This window comes from Falco biarmicus, chromosome Z (assembly GCF_023638135.1).
Source record: "Falco biarmicus isolate bFalBia1 chromosome Z, bFalBia1.pri, whole genome shotgun sequence".
Taxonomy (NCBI): domain Eukaryota; kingdom Metazoa; phylum Chordata; class Aves; order Falconiformes; family Falconidae; genus Falco; species Falco biarmicus.
The window spans coordinates 49,411,479-49,438,664 of NC_079311.1; the positions used below are offsets into that span (position 1 = coordinate 49,411,479).

The 27,186-nt window shown below is 38.6% G+C and overlaps 1 protein-coding gene and 1 long non-coding RNA gene across 3 annotated transcripts in view; one reads left to right on the top strand and one right to left on the bottom strand.

The window, feature by feature from the left end:
- Window positions 1-9,211, top strand: part of LOC130142774 (uncharacterized) — a 39,436-nt gene extending 30,225 nt beyond the window's left edge. Inside the window, exons 3-5 of one of the 2 annotated variants that reach the window (XR_008819502.1) lie at window positions 423-559; window positions 6,443-6,524; window positions 7,743-9,211. This is a non-coding gene — a long non-coding RNA (uncharacterized LOC130142774). Of the gene's footprint in view, window positions 1-422; window positions 560-6,442 lie in introns of both variants that reach the window. The other variant, XR_008819501.1, reaches the window with a different exon arrangement.
- The window catches only part of ADAMTSL1 (ADAMTS like 1), a 191,095-nt gene that overhangs the window by 61,800 nt on the left and 102,109 nt on the right, over window positions 1-27,186 (bottom strand). The window contains exons 14-15 of the mRNA XM_056325134.1: window positions 16,409-16,710; window positions 11,517-11,646 (exon numbers count right to left, since the gene is read on the bottom strand). Coding sequence (XP_056181109.1) covers window positions 11,517-11,646; window positions 16,409-16,710 — 432 coding nt within the window. The remainder of the gene's footprint in view (window positions 1-11,516; window positions 11,647-16,408; window positions 16,711-27,186) is intronic.

Here is a 27,186-nt window from a genome sequence, read left to right on the forward strand (position 1 = left end):
CTATTTGCAGCTTCCTTGCATAAAAGAGAACAATTGTGAAGCTCCAGTTGCCAAAAAAAGGCCCAATAATCTGAAAATCTTGATTTCTATCACAGCACAATTATTCTGCATCATTAATATAGGTCTATAAACATTAGAGATGCTCTCAAAAAACAGCTTAACCATGTTATTTCTAATAAGGGAAATTATCTTGATGAAAATCTTGCCTGCGAACCCTAAATTAAACTCTATCATGTTTTACTTTAGTGATTTTCAAGTTCAGTGAGGGTCCATATATTCAACTAGAATATAGCCTGCACATTTATAATCAAGTTGTCTAAAAGGAAAAGAAAAAAAGCTTCTATCACATGAGTATGAACTTCTAATTAGTTATAGACATTTAATTTTAATCAGAAATGAACTTTCCTTCTTTCTTGTGACAGAACAAAAATTATATGTGTCATATTGTGGTCCAGCACTTCAGGTGATGAACTGAAGGATCAAGCGAGCAGGACCTCGTTCCTGAACTCCAGAGGTGACTGAGACCAGAACTCTGAAACATGGGCTAGTCTGTGGTTATGTGAATATACCCTCTGAGTCCAATGGGAAGACTCAGATGCTGGGCTGAATAATACTCTTCTTCCACGTATGTTTTAACATCTCGTTTGCAAAATTGTAACAATACTTTTTTTCCCCTTGAGCTTCATCCATGTTCTCTGCTTAGGTTGTGGTCCTGCAGCAGGGATGATCTCTTACTCTGTCTTTATGTGCTGCCTAGCACAATGGGGCTCTCAGCCTGACAGGAGCCTCTAGGCATCAGTGTGTTACAAATAAAAACAGGGACAACAATAAACTGTTGCCTCAGTTTTGAAATGTGCCACTCATTGCTACAAGAACTGGAGCCCACAAAATAATTCTGCAATCTAAGTAGACCTGAAACTGGCACCAGCTAGTAAGCAGCTACTCATGGCAAGAGAAGCTGCTAGAATTAGAGTTATTGCCCCAGTGGAGCAATGAGCCTTCAGAACAAAGAACTATCACACTGCTAAAGTCAGTTTGGAAAAAGTAAATGATGTAGGTAGAACATGAAAAATACACAGTCTTGAGCCAAAGCACTATAGAGCCAACAGCTTTGGATCAGTCCCTATATGCATAGTATATATGGTAAAACCCAAAGCATTCTAAGCTGTTCGGTGTTATAAGTCAAGAATATTTTCTAGAGACACAGGATTTCATCCTGACAGAGTCCCTTCAAGCTCTGCCAAGAAAACTGAACGCTGCATAGGAAAAGTAAATACCTTTCTACACAAAGACCTCCCAAACTAGTTTAAAAAAAATTGAATTATTGTCATTTTTATGTGGTTAAACCATATGAAAGTGATACAAAGAACTCTTCTTAGTTCTAAAATAAACATCCATCAGTGTGGAGTAAGGTTTGTCTGGAAGTGTCTTACTTAACATCTGACACCTGCCTGCATAGAGATGTTTCTCAGTGCACACAGACTGGGTGGCAGCTGTGTATATGCACATGCAACAGGCTAAGTAAATCACATACTATGTCAATACTGGCTTCCCCTTGTCCTCTGCCAACCTGCACATCCTCTGTTGGATCCTGCAGACTGAGAAGTCAACTCAGAGCCCATACATCTCCTCCCTTCCTTTTGGGAGATCTGTTCTTGATCTGGAGCTGCGTTTCTGGCAAATCTTCCTGTTTCATAGGTGTGAAAGGCTTTCTTAAGGCTCCTTTAGCAGATTTATCTTGGGTTGAGTAAATATCCTCAGTGTCAGGTCTTAAATGTCATCCAGAAGTGATCTTAAAATTTAGGCAGTAGAGAGAATTACTGTCAATTCTGTTCGGGTAGCATACTTTCCTGCAGTGAAGCTACAGGGTGGAGATGAAGACTCCAGGGTTGGTACCTGGCTTTATAATCAAACTAGTCTCCAAGAAAGGGGCATAAAAGACAAGAATTTAACTAGAACTAATTCTTCATTCAGATCTCAGAGGAAAACAGAGATTTAACTAGGCTTTGAAAAAGCTAATAAAAATTTGATTAAGCAATAAAAATGAAAAGTTAAAGAACTTTTAGATTATCAGCAGTGACAGAAAAATAATTCATACTTAGTTGTTGTTCACTGCCAGCTGACAAAATCTGTTGTTCAGTATCACCAAAGTGAAAGGAAGCTGAACGGGCAGGGAAGGTTTCAGGGGATCATTGTGCACAACGGAGAGTGAGCTGCTTTTCTATGAAAAGAATCTTCCTTGCAAGTGAAGGGAATCCATTAAAGAGATGCCTATGCAGCCAACACATGCAAGCAGATCAAAGGCTCAATGAGAGTGCTCTGGGAGCTGACAGATGTGCCCTGCATTCATTCTGTAGACTTGTCAGTGTCAATATTGCAGCTCATTATAGATGAACATGGAAGGGAGCCAATATTTATAGAACAGAGCCAAATAGGGGAAAATAGAGGAGGACGTCAACATTCAGAGAACAGCGGGTAAATAAGCATGCAACAACTCTAAAAATGGTGCGTTTTGTTGTTGGAATAACCTGATATGTTTTGAGCAATATATAGAAGGTTCCTTACAGTAAAAAAACCTTGCTGTTCCCTTGGGTTGAAGGCAGAGGACATCAACCATTAGAGCAGGTCAGAAAAGAGGTTTTGTGTTTTCCTGCCAACAGTTCTAACAGTGGGAGGTTGTCTAGTAGGTCTTTCAGGGGACTACTTTAGATGCAGAATACATGAAACACAGAGGAACATGAAAAGACAATTTTAGGTAGGTGAACAGGTTTGGCAAGGAATTGGTTTGAGAGGTTAGCTGCTGAAAAGTACCTCACAAGAGATTTTTACTCTGTATAACTGTGGCACTGATAGCGATGGATGTCTTTGATACAGCTACACAGATCAGATTAGGCTTCATAGACAAACGAGTACCAGTTTCTGTCTCAAGTTTAGGTTGGACTCATGCTTAAAGCAGAAACTTCTTACAAGGAGGTTGTTCAGCTCTTATGTGAGATACAATGAAAATAGGTCCTTGGTAACCCCTTTCAAAAATGAAGATAGGAAACAGTGGGGGAACAGAGAAATGAACGTAAAAGTGGAAAGCTGATTAAGAAGTAATATAGGGAGGTTTGATGAATAAGGCAGAAATTGCATGAATTGCACTTGAAATGACAGATGGCAGAAACTGAACGAGGAGTCAGGGAGGGACACACAGTTTGGGAACTACACCTTGCCCTAAACTTACATTAAAGTAACGGAAAAACACAAGAACCACCAATTTATGAAATAAATTGTGTGCATCAGTCTATGAAGTGCTTTCATATGGTTCTGTAAAGAAGCAGAGGGAATTTAACACCCTGCTGCCCATGACAGAGCTGCTTTGTGTTGAGTGCTCCCTGGCTTTTTTCACACTGGTGCTCTCTGTGCTGGACTGTCTGATAAACCAACACCTCTTCCTAGGCCTAACTTTATGCTACATGGAATATGTTAAAAAGCAGTTCCTAAAGGAGAAATCAACAAGCTTACAGACAAAGAAAGAAAAAGCTCAGCAGGTGAGAAAGATATGTGATGAACTGATTATTGTTAATCTGAAATACAATCTAAAGTGAAGCAATTTAAAAATGGGATAGCTGAAAATGCACGTAGATGGAACAGGAAGAATATACCAGCAGTCTGACTTCACAACTTGTAAGATCAATATTGAAGAACATGTGATTTTGTCCCACAGAGTAACAAGACTCCTAAAATTCAAGAATGCCTTTGCTGAAATGATCAGTGCAGGAAAGAAGTGAAGGAGATGTTACTGGATTGAATGGACAAAGCAAGCAGATTCATGAATGAAACAGTGTTCGGAAAAAATGGAGTGGGCTTAAGTAATTCTCTAGCCAGTCCACGTTTTATAAGCAGTACTGCCACAAAAACAGCAGATAACATGAGCTTCTTTCTGACCTGGCTGGCAGCATTACAGGGATAATATTTTCATTAGGATGAACTGTTCCTGAACTATTTTGCCAGCGCAGAAGGTACAAACTGAGACTGTGTTTCAAAACCAAGCATATAAGGTTTTCCTTTAGTTTGTTTGGTAGGTGGATGGCTTGCTTGTGCTTCTGCAGATGTGACAGACTTACCTGGCAGATATAACATTCCTTGTTTAATCAGTATGGCTCCTTTTATAGGTACTTAATTCACTCCAAACTGAATGGTTATGAAGGCACCTCCTCCATTTACTTTATGTGTGAGTCCTTCTGATATGTAAGTATAGTACAGAACTGTACAATACATTTGCAACAGTTGGGGTCATTTATTTGTTCTCCTTTTACATACCTTGTCTTTTTATCATGAAGGTTCATTGGTTTGAAAGTATTGGGTATTCTTTAGGCTACTGCTATCATAAGTTACTTCAGCAGTACTGTAAATGGCAGGTATAATGGTGCTCTTCATTTCACCCATTTTTAAAGGTGGCGATGACACAGTAAAATCAGCTGTTTATAAGACCTTGTAGCTTATTTCACAGGTTAATGCTTCAGTGAAAAAGTTAAACCTGGCCATTACACTACAAAACATTTTACTTAACTTTATATTTGGCACAAGAGCAAAGGAGTGCTCTTTATTGTCACTGCTGGGAAAGCTTTCTTTTGGGAGCTGAATCCTGCTGTTGAGGCAGTAAATTAATACACAAGAAAACTGAGGATAAATTTGCAGAAAAAACCCTAAGAATTAGAAGTTCTGAAATGCTGAAGTGAGAGCATATTTGTTCAGAATACTGAAAAATATAAAGTGGAAGTGAATATTAAGTTCTGGTTAGCACAGGCGTTAGAGAAGAGAAAGGTAGAGTGAAGTTGACTGTATTAAGGTGGAATTACTAACAGTGCCAGGAAAAAACAGAAGAGGAATTTTCCTCTGCAAAGGGACTCACTAAGTTCCTACCATGACTTTAAAATCACACTCATCACAAACCAAGCTACAAAAAACCCGTGGTGGGGCATGGTGAGATTGTTTGAACACAAAGGTGTACTAACCTGGTGAAATTTGTAACCTGGAGATTTTTTTAGAAGAAAATAATCTACTAGGTATACAGGATTTGGAATAAGAAGTGTTGCCTGCTATTCTTTGAAGTAAGAAGGAAAAATGGTATAAGTTATTAAATAAATAATTTACAATTGCCCTCTAATATTTTATAAACATAGTAGCCTGGATGGAATATAACTTGAAATGGAGGAAAATGTCTATGGGTGAAATCCTATCTAATGAAGGAACCATCAAATTATTTAAAAAAGCAAAGTGGCCGGGAAAGCAGTCTGAAATTTTAAACTAGAAGAGCTGAAGCCAGACTGTAATGGAGACTCCAGAGATGCTCCACTGACCTTAGCAACTTGCATGTTGCTCTGCTTCACATTTAGATGTGACGTGCATAGGAAAAGACTGCTTTCTATGGATCCCCTCGGTGACTCGACTGTAGCTGCTGTTGAATGAGAGATACTGAGGAGCATGCAGTTACTGCTCCACCACAGGCAACACATCCATTGAGAATGGGGAAGGGTAGGCTGTCAGACGTATCTTGGATAAGCTCTTAACAACTGGAGAGGGTAAAAAAGGGGCGGTTTATTATAAAAACACGGGAGAGAAAGAGAAATGTTTTAAGGTCACAGATTAATACATTTTAAGGCCCAGGTGATACTACAGTAGTGCAGGGTAGTCATACAGGTAACGCAGGTACAGCTAGGGACAGAGCTCCTTTTGATGTCTTTGTACAGTCCTGTCTTTAGCAAAGTAAACTGAGCCAACAGATGTGGTTCTGAGCCTGGGACTCCTGTTTAAGCTGTTTCTCACCCTAAATGCTTCAAATAGGGGTGAATCTACCCTGTCTGACAGCATACTCCTAATGTCTAATTTTCCAATTACTCCACCAATGGTTCAAGCTATGGCCTGTGATCCCAGAAGGCTTTGTGGGTTACAACTTAAGAGGCTGTCACAGACATTCTCAATGCACTTCAGATCAAAATAGACTTAAATACATCCCACTTAAAAAAAATATTCAGGGGTTTCTGAGGGGTTGAACATCTTTTTGTGGCACAGAGACAGTAACACCATCATTGCCTCATTAATGTTAGTTGTAAATTACAGCTCTGAGGACTGACTGCAACAAAACAAGAACTGGCATCTCCAGTCAGTAAGGCTATCCTGCAGTATCCGTAGACATAATGACTTGCAAATCTTTAAACCTTTTTCATGAACTAGACAGATATGCTCTAATATTTCACTTGAGCGATGCAAAACACCCTGCCACTAACAGAGGTCGCCTTTAATGGATTAAAGAAAGCTCTGGCCCTGCTACACATATTGAATTAATTTCAGATTGTTGATGGGAGCCCATCTTACACTAAGTCTGACCTACCAGTAACCTAATACTTCATGTCTCCAAATGAATCAGAAAACATGTTTATCTTTTTCTCCTTGATAGTTTGACTTCATCTGGGAAATGAAACAGAGCAAAACAGATGGACAATCCTGCATTCATCAAATAAACATTAAAATAATAACAGGTAATTTATTGCAAAACCACAGACAAGCAGATGCAGGGAAAAAAAAAAAAGAAAAGGAAGAGAAAAAGAAGATACTGTGCAATGAGCTAGAGCCCAGCCTACCTCAGGCTACCTTGACCCTTCAGCTAGGTATCAGGACCACTCAGATGGTTTCCTATCTTTTCTTGCTAACAAGAGAGGCAGAGCTAGAAGGAGTAAAGGGGGAGTGTTGTGAATTTGTGTGCTATTCCTAGAATGATCTTTTTTTTCCCACTTGTTTTGTTTTGTAACATTCAGCTTTTTTACCCCTGTTTGTTGTACAGGGATAAAAGTTCAGTTTTGAAAATATGCAAGAACAAAATTGTAGAAATTGCCTGGAATTTCATCCATTTTCAGCCATCTGGCTTTCATTGCTTCTCTCCACTCCTCCATACATGTTTACCAAATCTTTTCAACACACATTGACCAAACTATTGAGCAGTTATAATTAATGACACAGTTACAACATTCTATTTTACCCCTTTGGTAGAGTTTGTTGGCTCAGCATGAGGTGCTTATGCTGTTGCTGTTATAAAAAAGAGCAATTATATCTGATTAGATGATGACTGCCTCTGTATTTTGGGTTGTGGAGGCTGAGGAAAAGACACATTTTGGATGTGAGTAATTTTGTTGGTGAAAACAATAAAGCCAACACTGAGAAAATGACAGGGTTTTTTGATTATTTTTATTTTTTTTTTAGTAATTTGGAATACAAACATAGCAATTGGCAAAACTGAGTGATCTGCCCTTTTGTTTTTTGAGATTAGCAAAGAAACTTCTAGACATTGAACATCTATTCTGCATGTACATCTGGGAAAACTTTGCTCTGCTCAAGTACCACTATGTAATTCTGGAAGTGATGTAGCTTAACTGACACAAATTAAGTAACTGAATGACTGAATTAAAATGTTCATAGTGTTCTTCATTCCCCTATTTCCTGGAGAAAGCATGCTGGTTTTCCTGGTATATCAAAACAGGCTATATCCTTTTTATGGAAATATCAAACAAGAGCATGCCAAATTAATGATATAAAATTTTATCCTGTACCTACTGTGCTGAAAATCAGTTACTAGCTCTCATCTTAGCAATCACCTCCAGAGTGGTTCACTATTTCTTAGTTCAGAGCAAAATGGGAAATTTTGTTATACTGTTTTCCTGGATGAAAGAGACTGAGCTTTTTTTCTGCTATTGTTTTTGAAGCAACAAGAAAAAAACTCTCAACAAAGTCTGAAACTACAGGAAACTCAGATGCTTTGGGATTTGAACATGGATGAAATCTACAGTTTTCATGTGCAACTCTTCCTGGTTCTTCTTTCTTCTGTAAGAATTTTAAGCATGAGACTTTGCTGACTCATATAGCTGTGAATAGTTGAACACAGATTTATGTGGTTTAGTTTTTCTGTCTCTTTTTAAAGGACTCAGAATGTCAATGTGCTATTGATGATATGCTACTAATGATATTAAGCCAGAATTTCAATGAAAATGATAAAGCTTTCTCAGCTGCTATACGAGCACCATCACCTTTCAGTGTTTTCATAAATCTGAACTATTGCCAGTATACTTTAGCTTTTAATAAAATTTGTTCCAGGAAAGATCAGAGCAATTAGGAACTTAAGAGGATGACGATACCACAGAGTGTTTTCAAGGTGAAACATTAAGCGAGCAACGAAGTCTTCTAGCCTGTCCACATCTATTATTAGTAGGGAGCAAAAAGAAGACCAACAGTGAAGATCCCTTTAGCATCACTCTTCTTGAGTGTCCAAAAAGAATGATGAAACAAAACCAGAATGAAATTACTCTTCACTGACTACTTCTACAGGTCTGTCTAAAAATGTATGCCTTCTGACCTTCCGGAAAGATTCAGTGGTTCAATGCTTTTGTTTATCTGTATTAAAATAGACAAACCAGTTGTTGACTAGGAGAGGCTTACATGACTAACCCTTTGAGAGGCTACAGAGAACACCACATGTAACCAAAAGTGCCTGCAGCAGAAGCAACATGAAGTTTGGAAGTTCTAATTTTTAAGTGTTCTTCCACTTAAGTTAAACAAGATCTTGAACTGTATTAAATTCTAAGCATGCTGGGCTGTTTTGGTTCAAGAAACATAACTGGAATAATTTATTTAAATACATTAGGAGGGATTTTTTTTTTCTCTTGGGCAAGACTTCTCAGGTTCTTTATGCTGCGGACAACATTCCTTGTCTGCTGAGACATTCATTACCACCTCAGTTGTCTTTTCATCAGACTGCCTCCTCTACCCACCACAACTGCATGCTCCGAGTCACTTACACATCAAGGACATTTTAGGAAAGCGGTTGTTATGCTTTGAGCTTCCGTTAATGCACTTTAGCAGCTGGAAAACAGAGAGAAGAGCCAACACTATGAGACCAGCAAGCATTCTTTATAAGCCATCAGTGAAAGCTCTGGGAAATATCAATGGTTCCCAGATCACATTTTGGGAACTTCTGTAACAAGGATCTAAGTTCACAGCCACAGTGTATTAGAAGTTTTGGACTTGTAAGTCAGTATCAATGCCTTCTTCAGCATTCATAAGGACAGGATTTTAGCCTAAATTTCCACCAGATTCCTGGATCAAGATTTCTTGAATTATAATACTGAAGCATTTTATGATTAAGAAAAGAATAAAGCCCTAAAGCCTTTATTTTTTATTTTCTTTGTTTTTATTTTTTCTTTCTTATGTGGTTTTTTTTTGAAGTCTTAAGACTGTTGCAATTAATTATTATAAAGACTAATCTTTATACACTAAATATTATCAGTCTAATTGATATACCATTGTATTTAATACAATGGCATTAATAGACACAGAACTTCAGAAGTTTGCAGGAAATAAGTAAGTTATCCTGTCACAGCCTGCCTGGGAGACACATGAACTTTCTTTCTTGCCTCTTTTTCCATTAGCCGTGCTGCCTGCTGCCTGCAGCCTTGAGTTTTAGGCCTCCTTGCTCTTAACAGAGGAGCCATTTTGCAGAACACGTGCTGTTCTTCATTCTGCGCCGCTTAAATTTCTGCAGACAGGCAATTTCCTCCAGACCAAGGGGGTTGGAGGGAGAGGAGATGTATATACAGGGAAAGGAGTAATTTCCCCTTTTCTCAGTTGCAGCCCTAGGGGTGGATGAAAGCTTCGTAGTCTCCCCTCACTGCCTCAGTCCCCTTTCACCTCTGCTTCACAGCCTGATACTGACCTACAGTATGATAATCTTGTAATCCATGGAGCGAACAACATGCCCAAGGTTGCTTTAAACTAGCTCCACTCTGGTAGCAAGGTTACCACAGTGGTATAGATTATCATACAGACTAATTAAAAAAGCATCCACTCAATTTATCAGACTACTTTTGTAACAGAACTCACATAAATACTGGCCTACATGAGTGTGCCTTATTTTTTCTTAACCAGCGAATATTTATTTTCAATGTCAGAATCGATGGGTGATCAATCTCTTACGATGCACTCTCAGCTCCAGTGATGTTATTACCTATCAATTACAGTGAGATTCCCACCTGCAAAGTTCTTTTCAAGTATTAATACAATATTTGTTTGTTTTTGCCAGCAATACAGACCATTTAACAAAATCAGGGTTGCAATATCCTCATAAGCAATTCCTGTAATGCTATGGTGAAATGTGTCAGCCTATTTGACTCTTTTTGCCACAGACTCAAAATCCTGATTATCCAATCAGTTATTTTTGTCCTTATCATTCTTGGATGCTGGCCATATATGACACCGTATTTGATTTTTCATGTGAACCTTCTCTGTGTATCCAAAATCTGCTAATATTCATAATGATATAACTCTGTATAGGCTGCTGTCATATAAAGCATACATACACCTACCATTATACACTCTAAGGAATATCTACCATCTGGACAGCACTGAGTGTTTTAAATAGTTCAAAGTTATAAATCAATGTATTTCAAACCTGCCACACTACCAGAGAAGAGTAAATGCACCTGTGTACAGCTGGGAATAAAGACAATATGTATACAGTACATCTTGAAGACTTGACAGGCCTAGGTTTATTTAAATAAACCATTGGAACCGCAGACAACTGTTTTCTGTTGTGGAGCATAAAAATGTGTATCTCTGCAGAAAAAGATCTGCTATTTTTAAGGCCAGGATTCTGGAACCTGCCTGAAGCCAGGGAGGAACAGGTTCTGCAAAACCTTTTGCGAAAGTGGAGGCTGGAGAAGTCTCCTTAAACTTGACACGACTCTGGGTAAAGTTAAGCCAACCCATAACTGTCTCCCTGCAGAACCTGAGTAGGCAAGCCATCTGAATTTTGATCTTTGGTTTTACTACAGCTTTGCACTTCCTAGTCGATATGACTGTGGTGTAAGGATGCTGTAAGCCCCTGCAGTCTGAGAAAGAGCATGTGTGAGGCACTGTGTGCCTCCGGAATGAAAGGCCACTGAGTCTGGGGTCACAACTTACTTAAAATTCTTTTTTTTGTATGGCTAGTGTTGTTTAAATAGCTCTGGCCAACTCACTGCACTACAAACACCCACACGTATGTATTAGTTTTGCTTTTATCATGGATTCTTCAAAATGTCTGGACAAGACTGAAGAGCCCTGGCCTATGTATCCTTACCTTTGATAACACTACCAACCTGCTACCTTACACAGCAGCAGAGTTTTGCTCGCTCACAACAGCTCTGCTCACTTCATGTCAGTTAAAGGGAGTCCCTGGGGGAGTGACATGGATCTGCTGAGCCCAGACAGCTAAGTCTGTGGTACTACAGCTTGAGGAGACATCTCAGGTTCATGTCTGTATGTTTTACTCCTGTACTCCAGGAATCATTTCAGTGATACCCAGATCCAAGCATCCCTGGCCCCAAACATCTCAGATTCATGGGGAGCCTGAAGATCAGTTTCTCAACTTTATCAGTGGTCACATCCCTCGTAAGAGAGATGAGACAAAATGTAAGAAGATAAGACATAAGATATAATAAGCCTACCTTGGGGGGCAAGGGTCCAGGCTACAGGCTTTCAGCAGCTGTGGAGGGCGGCGGCTGGTTACACACAGCATCTCTTCTGCGGTCTCCCTGGTTTGTTTGTTCAGGCAGGTCACCACAGCCTCCTGGACACCTGCACGCAACAATGCATGGTCACGGTCAGCTCTCTGCACCTGGAGGGCCAACTGAAGGCAGGGGCAGGCTGCAAAGAGGAAGGAAGCTGCTTCCTGCATGGCAGTGGGGTGTTGGCTGTCCACATCCAAATGCTCTGCCTGATGGTCTTTGAGGAGTATGGTATGAGTGTCTATCAAAGGGGGATGTTTCCCAGCACAGCGCAGCTGAGTAGGGAAAATCACAGCTCTTTTCTCCCTTCTATAGGGGAAAGCTTTTATCTGCAACTTGCAATTTTCCAGACACTGTCATAAATTGTTTACTGCACCTTTTATATCCAGACCAGATGGTCTGGCCAGAACACCTCATAGTTTACTTGCCCTTGCTTTCAGTATCACTAGGTGTCTTAATCACAATGAATGTCCCTAGGTTCATTCACCACTTGCCTTCCCCAGACAGAAAATTCTTCAGTGCTCTGTAGTGCCTTATCCTTTCACTATAAGTGCAATAAGGCTGTTTATTTGTCAGTCAAGTAGGATAAGACATGAAGATGGCCTTGACTTCAGCATGCTGTATTTTAAGCAACAATATGATTGCTATGCATGCAAATGTAAAGTAAAACCAGGTCAGACAGTTCAGCTGCTCTCAGTTACTCTTCTGCATCCACAGACCTGCTTCTAAACTGAAGATGCTAACCTGCAGGGTTCATCTGAGAGCTGGAACAGAACAGGGGTAGCGGTTGGGACTAAGAGAGAAGCTTGGAGATTATATTCTAACTCAGGAAATCCTGGGTGATATCAATTCCTATTTACTCTTCAGCATACTAGTTTCTCTGTCTCATTTTTCCTATGATTAAGGTGGAAATATTACAATTTTTTTTGATCACAACGTTAGAAAGCTAGAAAATTAGGGACTGCAACACTACATGTCATAGAAGAGTACTTAGTGAGAAAGGATCTACTTCTTCCCCAGGGGGTCCAAGGATAATAATTGGTCTCAACTTCAAAAAAATCTAACCCACAGTGGTTCAAGCAAAGTGGAAGTATGCTTTTTACATGCATTCCTACTTCCTGAGTTAGGAAAAGATTAGCTGAACTTGTAACAATTGCATCATCTCAAGTCCAACAATTAATTTTCCAGAATACCTCACAATCTTTTGAAGATACTGATTTTTTTTTTTAAGTTTTGAAAGAGTTTGAACAGCTCTGAGAGCAGTATAACAGAACTGACGATACCCAGTGCTGTTCCTGATGCCAGAGCACAAGTCATTAAGCAAACAATGATATAGTATTATTCAATAGGATGGAAGTGCTGCAACTTATTGTAGTCCCTGTACTGCTGAAACTATGCATAGGTTTGTTCCTCTTATCCTCAGTACAGGCTGAGGAAAGGCCCACAGTGAAGTGGCATGCTGAGTGTTTTATTGGCTCCTATGTGTTCAAGCTTATTCAGGGCATGCCTATAACTCAAGGATAGGCAGTGTCTCCTCTCCACTGCACTCAAGGTGCTGAAGAAAAGAAAGAAATTAGACATTTTTGGACATGGACATCAACATCAAAATTAGCAAAGTCCTTGAAGTCAGCCAACTTTCTTGTGGGTTTCTTCTTTACAAGGTGGCCCCATATTTTTAAGCTCTTTTGCTATTCAAGTACTCGCCCAAAATACTTAAAAAAACTGTAAAAAGGATAGCGCATTGAAATAATAAGATAAATGGCAACGATTTATTTCTAGGAAAAGAAACCAATGAAATTTCTATACACAAGCAATATGTTCTCCACCCTGTCGTGCTCGGTATCTTCCCAGCGCGATCATTTTTTTTGTTGGGGATGTTATCATAATGTACCACAAACACAGGTGTATGAATTGATTCCTCAGGACAGACTGCTTCTGGCTGCAGAACAGAAGTGATTCTCTAGCTGACAGGAAATGGCACTGTGTGCGTTACTGGTCTCTGTTTTGCATTGATCACTCGTGCAGGCCTGGCAGCAAGACAATCAGATGAAGCTAGGAGAGAAGGTCTGCTAATCCAGAGGTATGGAAACCAGGTAAGTACTCTTAACTCTGTGGAAGGAAACCGCTGAGTCCTGCCATATGCTGGTGACATCATCCTGCCTACCAGGGATACGGCTCACTCACCATCTCTATGTGCTGGGTATTTTCCTTTCCAGATCAAGATTTTGTAAACTTTTACAGCTTCAATTCCTCCTCTCTGAAGAGTGTCACTAATGAGCTCTTGATCAATGATCATCAATTACTTTAACACTTTTCCATTGTCTGCTTTGGTGCTGACTATCCAAAAGGGATTGACTGCAAGGTCTTGAATTCAGTCTTTTCTTTGTTTCTCAGAGATGGTTTTGTTTTATCAAATTCATATAGACAAGCTTTGATACTACTGTTCTTCAGTTTTCAGTATTCAACCTGCTCCAGACCTCCTCATGAGTTCATTCTCCATGCTTATTCCTGCCACCTAAGTAATCTCCGATTGTATTTCCAATAATTTTAGCCTATCCTACCAGTATTCTACTCTGCTCACTATAATTCCCTTTCAGAGATCTTACAATTTTTTACCTTTTAAAAAATTACCAGTATGACCAGTAATCTTGCCTGACAGCATGGGTACCGAAGAAAAAGGGCTCCTGCCTGAACTGAACCAGTCTGTGGTTACTAGACGATGTATTGACAGAAGTTTCTGGCTCTAAATGGTTTGTGCCAGGGAATAAAAAAAATAATAATAAAAAATGAATCTGGCTTTCTTCAGCAGCAAACAAATGTGCTCAGAATCACTTCCTTCAGCTTCTCCTTGAATCTGGCACTGAGAGTGTCAGTGTACTGAAAACACCTGTCCCTCTGTTTTTGACAGGTCAATAAGGCAAATGGTTATAAGCTTTAAATCAAGGATGGATCACTGAACATTTAGAGAATATAAAGACCTTTATCAGTCAGAAGTTTCATGGTATAGGGATAATTAAAAAATGTGTATGAACTTCCAGAATTTTATTTGCCAAGCAACTAAATTCTAAACATTATTTACTGCACAATACTACTAGAATAAAAAGTTGCTTGCTTTAAAATTGCTTTCCCTGAAAAAATAAATCAGTTCTCAATAGGAAATCACTGTATAAAAGGGTGTAAGGATAGGATGTGAATCTAGGCAGTTTGAATTCACTTTCAAAATACCATCAAATGAGGTTTTCTGTGTTTATATCTACCAGAATAGAATAATTGTTACATGATATTTGATGACAGCTCTGGGAAATGCAGCCACTGACAGCAGACTAAATAACTAACTAATTCCTTCTGGTTGTTACTTCTGGGAGGTGAAAGGTTACTTCTGCATCTATCTAATTTCTTCTCTTGAGACTCCAAACCCAATAAAATTAGTTTGACAGGTCTTGCACCTATGGCTACAAAAATATCTGACTTAGCATCTGCTAATCTGGAAAATTTGGAGTTGACATCAGATGAAAATAAATTTCCCTCTTCAAGCTAACAGTTTCTGCTGACAGTTGAAAGAGATTAAATTTATAAAGTAACATGTCTCTGTCATATCAGTCTCTGTGAGTTATAGTTGAAAAATACACACATAGTCACTATATTCGGAGAAATTACCCCAAGAGGATACTTCTAGAATCTATTCAGGTTTCAGTATTCACAATATAAGTGTGACAAATTGTTACTGCTTGCTGGTAGCTTCAATATATGACAGATACTCCTGTAAGTCAGTGTTTGTCACCACTTAGCATACACTAGTGTGTCATATTTTTTATGTAGGAAACAAAGCAATAGTAGCAATGGACTGATAACATTCTGTGAACTGCTCTAAAGACTGCCTACCATCAGCAAGCTAAAAGTAAGCACAGAAAACCTTTGCATTATTTTCTACTGTGTTTTTTAAATTTGTAATTGATTACTGGTGTACCCGTAGAGATCACACTATTAATGCTGAGTGATTTCCAGTTCCATATTTATCTACACTAATCCTTTTTTAAATAGCCTGAAACTTGTAAAAAGTCAACAGCAGGAGAAGTCTAATTCTAAAAGTACCGGAGTGGATGTATTTCTCAGAACTAGCTAGACAAAATGATGGGATAAAAAAAAGAAAAGATACCATAGAACCGTGCATTAATAGTCTGTGACATGGGGAAGCTGAGACCATGATTAACTTTGGGCAACTCCAAGTGCCAAGCTTGCTAGCTTCAGACAATCACACCATTAGGGCTTTTTTACCATATGTTTTCTTTTGCCCTGGAATTGGAGCTGATGTCACTTAGTGGTAGCAGTTGGGGAACCAGCTGAGCCCTTAGAATATTGATAATTCAGTGCATCTGCTATGGGTGGACGATTTATTCCACGTTTATACTTGCACAGTACAGATCGAGAGATAAAAGCTAAAAATGACACATGATTCTTAGTCTGTACACCAGACCACTTTAACATTCATCTTTTTTGTGTAGTGCCTTCTGAGTGATCAGCTGATACAAGGAAAGAGACCTGTGATACACTGGATCACTCTTGGTGACAGCCTGCTCATGGAGCCTGAAAGTCCTGAGCAAAAACATGTTGTGCACATGCTTTTTTCCCACTGTTTTCAGTCATACCTTTTCAAATACAGCTGGACTGAATGATCTTACAGTTGGTCTCAATGATCTTAAAGGTCTTTCCTAACCTAAATGATTCTATAATTCTAAATAACTGTAGCAAAGCAGCACATCTGTGGGTGTCAACTGCAAAGCACACACTTGAAGAGGGAAAGCAAATCCATCATAGAAACATTATGCACTTACCTCCACCACAGGACTCTGAGCATTCCGTAAAGCCCTCGTATTCCCAGTCATAGAGCTCATCAAACTCCTGCAAGCTACCATACAGCAGGTCACTTTCCTCTGGGGTATACTCAGTCACCTCCCCACTGCAGGGGCCACTGTAACAGGCTCTCTGAGACACAGGTTTGGGACCTTCACATTCGTCGATGGGCAAGTCAGCCACAGACTGAGAGAAAGAGAGGAGCACCTGACATTTCACAAGCCGCACCTGACTGCCCACTCCACAGGTGACACTACAGGTGGACCAAGCCTCAGGAATAAACCTGTGAGAGAAAAAGAGCAAGAAAATTTATGTCCACAACCAACCAGGCAAGTATAGTCCTGTCCAGGCTAAATTCTGTTTAATGAGAGCCAAATGCTTCACCTCACCATAAGACTATTATGAAATACACATAAAAGCCTTAACATATTGTGGACAACTCAATGGCAACATTGGAAGGTCTCTCAAGTACTCATGTGTAGTGTCTCCTTACATCCAGGAAGAAAGAAACATGCTTAAAGCACCTGCTTTGATCCTGAAATGTCTCAGTGCGAGGCATCCTGCAATCTCCCAACGTGCATCGTGATCCCCCTAACTACTTTTTTCTAGTGTTCAATGTAGATCACCTTTGCCTTAGTTGATATCACAATTATGTCTATTAAGTAATAATATTTACTAGACTTATAAGTTCAATACTAGTAAGTATTGAACAGGCTTCTGTTATCAGCTAGTTGCAGCATTACATGGAAAATAATTTCATTGTTCGTGTATTGCAGTAATAATTTTTAAGCCTTAATTTGAAGCTATAAAATACATGCTGAAACCACCATCTCTTTAGCTGCTTTTATTTTTTTGTCCTAGCACATTTAATTCCCCTTCCCATTAAAAAAGCAGCATTCCATTTTATTCTGTATTCCTCTGGCTGTTGCTGTTGTCTCATCTATTAGGAACATCTACATGCTCCAAATTTTTGCCTCTGAAAGTCCATACATACTTTCATAGAAGGACCTTGCAGTCATGATTAAAATAAGCAAAATGGACTGAATTCCAGTTTTTCCTTCTTTTCCTCAACAATAGAATATTTTCTTAATTTTCCTGTGTTGTTGCCACTTTTTCAACATCTTAAAAAAATCAGTGTTAGGAAATTGGCCTAACATTTTAATTAATATAACATCAAGTAGAAGGGTCACTTTCAGTTTCATACCACACCATTACCACCTTGTGTAAATGTAACAGACCTTGTTTTGCTGAGCTCATCTTGATCTCTGCTGATTCCGAAATCTTTCTGGAAACAATGGTTCCAGAGTACGCCATGACCTGCATTACTTTATGCTTAGATACCTCACATTGGTGGTATTAAAGCACTGCAATAATGATTCCAGGTCATAGGCACTGCAGTAATGAATCAGGGTTGCAGGGTGATTCAGATAGCTTTGTCTGATTGTCTTGTCTTCTATATTAGCCATTCTGCCAAAATTTCTGCCATGAGCAAATTCTAAGACAGTGGTTGTAGATACACTAGGAGGGCTAGAACAGAAGAGCAATCCTTTAAGAAGCTCACAGGAACAATCCCTATTGACAACACTTTCCCATTAACAGTAATTGTCTGGGATCTGTCAGCACCTTCAAACTCAGCAAGGTTCCTGACTGGAACAGCATAGTCTTCTAGAGCAGAAAGTGTGCCTGACCCACATTTTGTGGGTGTTTATAATGTCTTATTATAAATCCAATATCTACTTCTAGCAATATACGCAGGAGGTAATAGAAAGGAAAGAAATGGATTATATATATTATTAGAACATTTGAAACTGTTTATAATGCTGCTACAAAGACCACAAGTTTTCTTTCTGGAGCAAAGCCTTTGAGAAACTAATGATGCAAAGTAATTCCATTTCACTACTCTGAGACATTTTATCTTAAAATAATGGTCTTGTTTCAAAGTTGATATCCTTCAATTTGAAAGGATTATAGTCTTTAACAGTACAGCTGGGCCACTCAAATTGTTTTTTCTAAGACTGTGCAACTGCTATAATACTATTTTGATGTGGAAAATCTCCTGTCAGAGATTAAACAGTCTATGTCAGCCATTGACACTTCAATATTTTGATTAGTTTAAATGTATAGCTTCTTGACCTGACAGACTAAGAGCCAGAAATCCTAATCAGGTTACAAAAAGAAAAGGCACTGGTCTTCATCAGAAATTGTCTTCCTCATATTTTTTAACACTATGAATAGTTGTGTACCTTTGCTTTGTTGAAGAGCTGCTGTATTCCAAACCAAAAGGGATAATACTTTGCCAGGTACCAAAATTATTCTTTTAGGAAAACAGAGGTACTTCATATACTCAGAATATTTACACATGATGTATATCACACGTAGAAACACATGAACAAAAGAGAGAGGACACAAACGGGAAGTAAGAGCACTATTAAGGCAGACTAGATCCTTTTTGAAATAAGGCTTTCTCTATAAATGCCACAGGTTATTTTATTTTACCCTAGTCAGCAACTCATAATGAAAACACTGGAATACCTTCAGGAAATTATATTTTATTCATCTATCTAGGTCCAATTTCTACATTTTAAGTGATAAATTTGGAAGTGTAAATTAATTCTAATATAACTGTTGGCTGCTAAAGAGGCAATTGGTAGAATCAAAGGAGTTGAAAACTGGAAAATGCAGGGGAAAACCCAAGAAAACCCTGCAAACAAAATCTCCATTTAGAACTTGTCATCAGATACTGAACATGTATGTAATGTGAACGTATAATATAAATATACAATGGTTCTGAATCTTCCATCATCCTAAACCCAGGAAATTACAAAGGCTTTCAAATATCTTTGTGTGGTCATTAATGATAAATGTTGCCAAATGGTGAGTACAAAACACAAAAAGTATGTGTAATAAGCAGTCAGTTCCATGGGTTTAAAGTTATTTGTTCTGCATATATTGTACTTGCCGCTGTACAGCATCATGATTTTCTGTATGCTAACATCTGAGTCTTCTTTGAAAATGGAAGTGGTGGAATAGATGTACTGAGAAGCCAGTTTTTTAGAAAACATGAAATGATGGAGGTGTTTCAGTTGTCACTGCATGTTGCTTAATTAAATCCCGCTGTAACAATAGTCCCCATAATAACAGCCCTAATAAATAAGAAAAAGATAGTAACTAGTTCTACTAATGTGGCAGTAGTAGCTGTCAGCCAGAACGTAATTGTGCTAAGAACTCTACAAATGTAAGTTAAAAAGTTGCCGCTCGCCTCAAAGAGGTTACATGGGTCCATAGCTCTTAGCACATTTCTCGGTGATTAACATTATGTCATTGCCTCAGAGTTCATCTATTCCCCTGCCCAGCAGACATGACAATGCTTCTTCCCCAGAGGAAAAATACAGCAGTGTGTTCTGAGAGCTCTGATGAATATTTTAAAGAAGAGTCTTTTACTCCTATTTTGAAGAGATCACTATAAAGCGGAGAAGTGAAGGCTGGAAAGACGGAAAATCATGGCCTTGCTTTGCTATGACTGACTTAGCCGTGTCTGCTGCTGCTCAACTGCTGGATCACTGACTGCTTTACAGCACCCAGCTGTGGGACAGCTGAAGAGTTGCTCTGCCTGTCACCCTGCACCAAGAGGGCATCTCCATGGGCAGCAGTGGTCTGAAGCTGGAAAAGGAAAAGGGTTGGAACGAAAGGTGGAAAACTCTCCAAAGAAAACTGGTTGAAAAGTGAATGGTGTCTGTACACAAATGCTTATTCTTTTTCTTTGCCCTGTGGGAACTTTTATGGTGATGGACCAGCAACCTTTTCCCATTAGATGAACACCCTCACAAAATAGTGATTTACAAGAGACATTGCATCTTTCAGTGGTTTCTGTTAGCAGTTGAGGTTTCACAGTTTGCACAAGATTGTGTTCAGCTGAAGGGACTATTGTTGCACCATTTTTCATGTGCATATTAGCCTACACTGTAGGAATGTGTTCTAGGAACAGAGGAAAAGAAATGTGTTGCCACTGACATTGATGGACCTCTGCAGGAGTCATTCAGGTGTGAGCTGGTTTTGGCTCATTGCTTTTGTAGTGTATTGCAATCACTGAAAATATATTTTAAGGAAATTTTAAAATGACAGCCAAACCAACTTACCAAGTGTATATATAAAGCCCTTAATAAAAAATATTGGTCAAACTATGAAATGCACAGCAGTCCAGCCTTCACACTGCACATCCAATGTACCTGTAAGTACAAGTGAACTGCAGCTGTCCACAGAATTTCATCCCTTGCCCAACTCAATGTCGAAAAGACTATTTGCACTTGTATATATTATTAGTTACATTCATACATGAAAATGTCTCTTTCAGTAAACAGTGTGTCTAGTGTTTGAAAAAAACTACTTCCTTTCTTTAAATAATACAAAGGGAAGGTATTTTAAAATCCAGCATTTCTAAACTACAATGTGCTGTATATCACTTGTATATAAAGACAGCAAAAATGATATCAAAATTTGAGAACAGCGATGACAATGGCAGTATTTACTGTTGGGATAATGATATTTTTTCCTCCAGTCTCTGAGCACAGCTAAGGACTGGTGTGTATTCCCTTCCATATAGTAACATATACGTAACTGGGGAAGTAAGAATAAAAGAAACACAAAGACAGAGTCAATGCTCAACAATGGGAGACCTTCCACAGCAGAGCGTAGTAGGTTCAAGCTGAGCCCCATTGGAGCACCCTGCTAAGTTTTGTGAAGATCTCCAGAACACTTGATGTAGATAGCCACTGCCTCCTCTGTTTAGGACTTGGGTTACTACAATGTACGTTATGAAGAAAAAAAAGTGTTTACAGACTGATGTCCTCTAAGCTACAGAGAAAAATAGATTATTTTCTTCATGGCTACTTAATAACGTATTTTTATTTATTAATTTCTATTACTTAATGCTTTTTTAAAAAAAATCCATCATTGGATAAATCCATGGTTCAGATAAAGTATGAGGTTTTGTGAACTGCATGTAGCAGTAAGACTGAGTGTTTGAAGGCACAGATACTTATCTATTAAGGCATCTGAAATCAGATATTATTGCTGAAATAAAATGCTCAGTGGCTGGTTCAAAGACTTAGAAATTCTCTGTAATAATACTCGGAACTGAGCTCAGACTTCCAGACTCTGTGTCTTGACCTGAAATGCAAACCTGTCCTTTTTCTCCAGAAAAGGCCACCTTTCCATAGGTTTTCAGGTGTGGGTAGCACCACAGGATACTCACACACAACACTGGGTAACTGCTGGTGCCGTTGTTCAGAGAAGTGTAACAGAGGTCATGATCACTCATTAACAAAATCTCAGGGCTCCATCTGTAGGAGTAATGGCATCAGAGCCAGATGCATAGGTCCAATTCCAACCCGAGTGATTACCAATTGTCCCTCTATAGTTTCTCTTCAGTTTGAATATGACCTTTTCCTTCAGCCTTGTGTCAAATCATTCTATACTGTTCGTGTTCTCCATAAATTCACTGCTGTTTTTCTCCCCAGGGAAAGATAATTACTTCTGCTTTGTATAGATAATACACATAAATCCTAAGTATTGGTGACTGTCTTAAGTTGCTCCTTGAATGAACAGATAGAAATTATTACCTAATGTTATGCTGCTGCACTGTTGATCTTCCCTATGACCGAGCACATACATAGTTTAACATTTTCACCATTGGATCTTGATATGAAGAGCTTTCCCTAAAATTCCATCTTCCTTTTTACTGCATGACACTGAAGTGGAGAAGCAACAACATAGCAGTTGGTAGTATCTCTGTCTGCATTCACTATCGTTTTTGGCAATGCAATAATCATAACATGCTTTATTTTAAAAGCAAAACATTTGTAGGAAGTTCTGAAATTACTTATTAACCTGTGAATCAGGTACAAACATCATGATGGAAAATATTTAAAAGGGAAAACCAAAATAAAAGAGCTTATGTGTCTTTGGAAACATAAATAACTACTGAAAAGTAAGAAGGAGACACTGGGTGACTGCCACACTGGCCTCCCTGTCCATATCCAGTTCCCTGAGGGCTCTGTCTCCCACACCAATGCATGTCAGGAATTTCCTCCTGTTTTTTACTGAACCAGCCCCATCACTATGATGGTGCCATCTGGCATCCAGATATTATTGTTTGCCCTCTTCCCCCTCCTCTCCTCCTTTTTATGGCTAGCACCAGCATTATTTATGGCAGTATGTTAAAAGCTGGGTATGGTGTTAACACACAAAAGTATTTTTCAAGAGTTAGAGACAGAAATCTTTTAAACAACTCTCTACAACCCACAAAACCAATCACACTATACATAGAAAAAACCATGATTTTTTAATCCTGACTGCTGGTCTTTCTGACTCTGGCTGTCACGCTGTGCTGGTGTAATAAGCTCTAGTGAAAGAAGTCAGACAGAAAGATACTGTGGCTCCTCTCTCAGATAACATATTTCTAAGGCCTGGTGAATGGTCACTTCAGAGATGGAAAACAACAGGAGAACATACACGTACAACAACACAGGACTTCTCACCTTAAACCTTTGCCCTAAGAAAGATTACAATACTTTCTTAGCAACCTAGAGTATTTCATAGTAGTTCTGTCAGCAAGTTATATTTAATTGACCCCATCTAGGGGTGCAACAGGTCAGACAACACAAACATAACTATTCCCTCTAGCCTTCAAGTGGCTGAGCTGGTTATGATTAATTCTTTGAGCAGCAGAACTGATGAAGACCAATTTAACATGGATTTATATTTGAAGGCTGATTGCCCAAGTGGATTCTCTGGTATCTCTTAAGGATTGAACTCCTTTAGAAACCTTGCCTTCAGCTGGGGAATTGTAAGGTGTCAGTTTTCTACCTAGTCATTTTGTTCAGTAGAACATGTGGAAAACACTACCACTGAAATTTCCTGGTGAACATCAACCAAATTTGACAGAGGGGTAAAATTCTCCGTGATAACTTTATACCTCTGTCAGATTCAGTTAATAGGAATAAATTCTGACATTACTAAGAGAAGAGGAAGGCAACTGACAGATAGACATATACAGACAAAATTAAACGGTAAGACTTGCTTCCTTTAGAAATTCCTGAAGAAATAAATAATGAAAGGCACTACACATGGATAGAATAAAAATGAGGCATCTGCTGCTCTAGCAGCTGCTCTAGCAGCATATGTTAGAGAGTGGTCACAAATCACAGGTGGAAGGACAATGTAAAAAAAAAAAAAAGTAACTTTATAACTCATGGTATGCAATTTTGTAACAAAACTCATTCAATAGAAAGTCACAAAATGCACAAGACAGCAATACAGAGATTCACAAATATGACAACTCAATGCATAGGAAAAATATGCTGAAAATGTTCAGCTTTAGCTTTTCAACTTCCAAGCGAAAATACATCTTGAGAAGGACAATAAAGTTGCTTATAGATGGGGTTTGTTTTCTCTGCCTAAAGAATGCTAAGGAAGAAAAGGTGATAGTGGTATGGGAAGAATGGTCTGCTGGCTCCAAAGAATGACCCTGTCTGTAAAAAAGAACAGGGCCTGTGACTTGGTGGCATAAGAAAGCTTGGGAAGAGCCTCAGATTAAGTGTAGGAAAAGAAAAAAAAGTCCTTACCGACATCTGCCCAAGTGCAGTCAGGTAATTAGTAATTATCGCACCAATACAGAGTGAATAGGAAAATCACATAAGCATAGGTTGTCTGAGTAAACTTCCATTACTCCAGCTTCAAGCAAACACCCTTGTGAACACACAACGCTGCCTTTTCAGTATCTGGCTTACTGTGTCACTGAAAGCCTTCTGCTACTCCTCCTGCTCTGCAGCTGCTCCCCTTTCCCTCCACATTGGCGCTCCTCTGCCCATCGCTCCTGCTGAGTGGAGTAGGTTCTCAAAGAAATCCCATCCTGGCTGCCCAGCTCCACGCCCACCCTCAAACCTTGCTCAGCCAGCTCTGCTCTGCTGAATCAAATAAATGGATTGCTGAGGAGGTGAAACAAGCAATCACAATGGTTTTTTTTGCAACCCCTGGTATGCTATCTGAAAATATTTGCAGCGAAGTGATACACCACAACACACTTAGGCTTGAGACAGTAAGAAATTAGTGGCCGTGTTCTAATTACTCAAATTCATAGTCAGCAGAATAGCTGGCCACATCACACACTGTCTTACACCAGCTAGTTTTTGATCCAACATTCAAAAACTCTCGACCATTCCAAACCTCAAATTAGCGTGCACCTACAATCCAGACTGATCATTCATCAGCCAAAACATGTGGGTGATAGCCTGACATCTGTCAGCACGGTAGGCCTTGAGGCATTACATTGTGTCTCTGCATAGCTGCAGAAATACAGGCCAAAACATGCATTATCATGTAATACACCTTGCTTTTCCAATATCTGGTGTATTTGAAATCCTGCACAGCTGAATGAAGGCAAACGATGCTATAAAACTGGCGTGAAAGTTGATTGTTGATTGTATCTTGGTGAGTTCTAAATGTTTTGTCTCCTTCTTTATGTCATTACTTACAGTTTTTCAAACTAATAACCAGGACCTAAAAAATAGCTGTTTAAAGTCAGACATTAATGAAAAACACTATTAACAGTGAGGCACCAAAACCAATTTTATGTGGAGGTTCAACTGCTCAAGGTTGCTGCCAACAGATGAGATATTCTGGAACAGTATGCAGATGACTGCTACAGTTTACAAATGTGGATTGCATGGATGTCCCTTTCAGCACAAGTTTTCTAAGTTTTTATTTGGTCTTTCTGTCTCACGCCTTATGACTTAAAACCATTCCAAATGAAACACAAGGCATGGATATTGCTGAGTTTTGGGGAAGTCTGCAGGAAGGTCCTGGCTTTGTGCCCTTTATTTTAGCTGTTAGTCAACACATATAAAACCCTATACTTTAATTTAATTGATTGTCATGTTGATTTCTCATCAGCCAAAAAGAAAGATTATACATGCTCCTAGAGCTGTGCTTTGCAGGGAAAAAAACCCCATGTACAAAATATCACCCCATGGCAGCATGAGTCTAGCCTGTACTGTGCCCCACTGTGTTGGTATGCTAGTGTCTGACTGGCATCACTGAAATGTTGCATGAGATGGGGTAAAAACGTTAGGATGTCTTTGCAGAACAGGGCCTTCATTGCAGCAAAGCAGTGAACTGTAAAGCAAGGAGTTGTCATAACTGCACTTAAAATATTCTAAAGTTCTTAAACCCCTTTCCCTTTATATCTCTCAAGATATCTTTTAACATCACAAGTAATATACCCGTAAGGTTTTCCAGAATATTTTATTAAAATGCACATCATGATAAACAAAAGCCTCTTCATCTTTCCCTGCAGGTTATGCCTATTCTCTAGAAACCCCTTCTTATTGATATTTAAAGTTACATATAATCATAAATATATTACTACATGCTTTTTCTACAGCACTGTCAATACTGTTAACAAAATCTATCAAAAAAAATCATAGTGTAAAAATTATTCTAGATATGAACTGATAAAATTCCTGATAATACATCTTTTTTAATGTATGCTTATAGGGCTTATTTACAGTTTGCTAAATGCACATTTAGCTAAGTTGTTTAGTATAATCATAAAATGTCACAAGAAAATAGAGTACATTTTACAAATGAAAAATGATTATGTTCACAAATATTGAATATTCTAGACTCTGACTGAATGAATCAACCTACAAATTCTATGATACTGGAACAACTAAAGATCTCATTATATTACATGCAATAGCTACTCCTAATATATATACATATGAATACGAGCATTCCAATATGTGTATATAAATGTGTGTGTGTATACATGTATGTGTATATATGTATATATTTATGTACACATATGGCAGCTGGATTAAAATAATTTTTATCTTGAGGGCTTTATTATGTAGGTCTCTAGCTGTATTTCAATTTTCCAGTTTCACATAACTTCAATTCAGGTTAACCATGTCAAAACTGAAATTATATTGCATAACAAATAATGTTTTTCAAACTAACACAGCTGTAGTTGCAGTAAAAAATGTCACGTGCTCAGCCACAAGGAGCGTCTGTACAGAGGTTACAATTATAGCATGCATTTATGACAGTTCTAGAATAAAAAATCTAAAATACAATCATAACAGTATTTTTATTGTCTTGGCCTCATGGCTAAAGGTTTATACGGTATACCAGTTTTACTGAAGCTTCTTTATCATTGCAATTTTATTGGGATAAGAAACATTAATTATCCATAAATGACAATAAAACTCGACCCTGAATGAAATTCTGGGGATTTTTTTTAAACCACCTAATTTTGTTAACTTTTTCTGTAGTCCTACTATTAATGAAATGGAGCACATACAGAAACTGCTAAACTGCATTTTCAATGGCACTGTGTGAAGAACTTGGCTACACCAAGTCAGATTCATACAGTCAGATTTATTTACTGATACACTAAAAAGGCAGTTATTAACCCTAAGTGGAAGTGTTCTTTTCCAGCTTCTTTTTTTTTAATAATAGTATAATAACAAAGTAATATTATTTTCCTTCAGCATTACCTGTAGCTATTTTACACCCTCCACCTCTTCCTAACTCCATGGTAACTTTTTCACAAAACAGAACACAAATGAATAGGAAAAGAAAAAACTTAAAAGTTGCAGTTATAGGACACAATGATATAATTTTACGTATTTAGGAGGAAAATGTACAGTTCCCGTCATTTCAGGCAGCCCTAATTTGAGAGGATTGCCAATGTATGTAC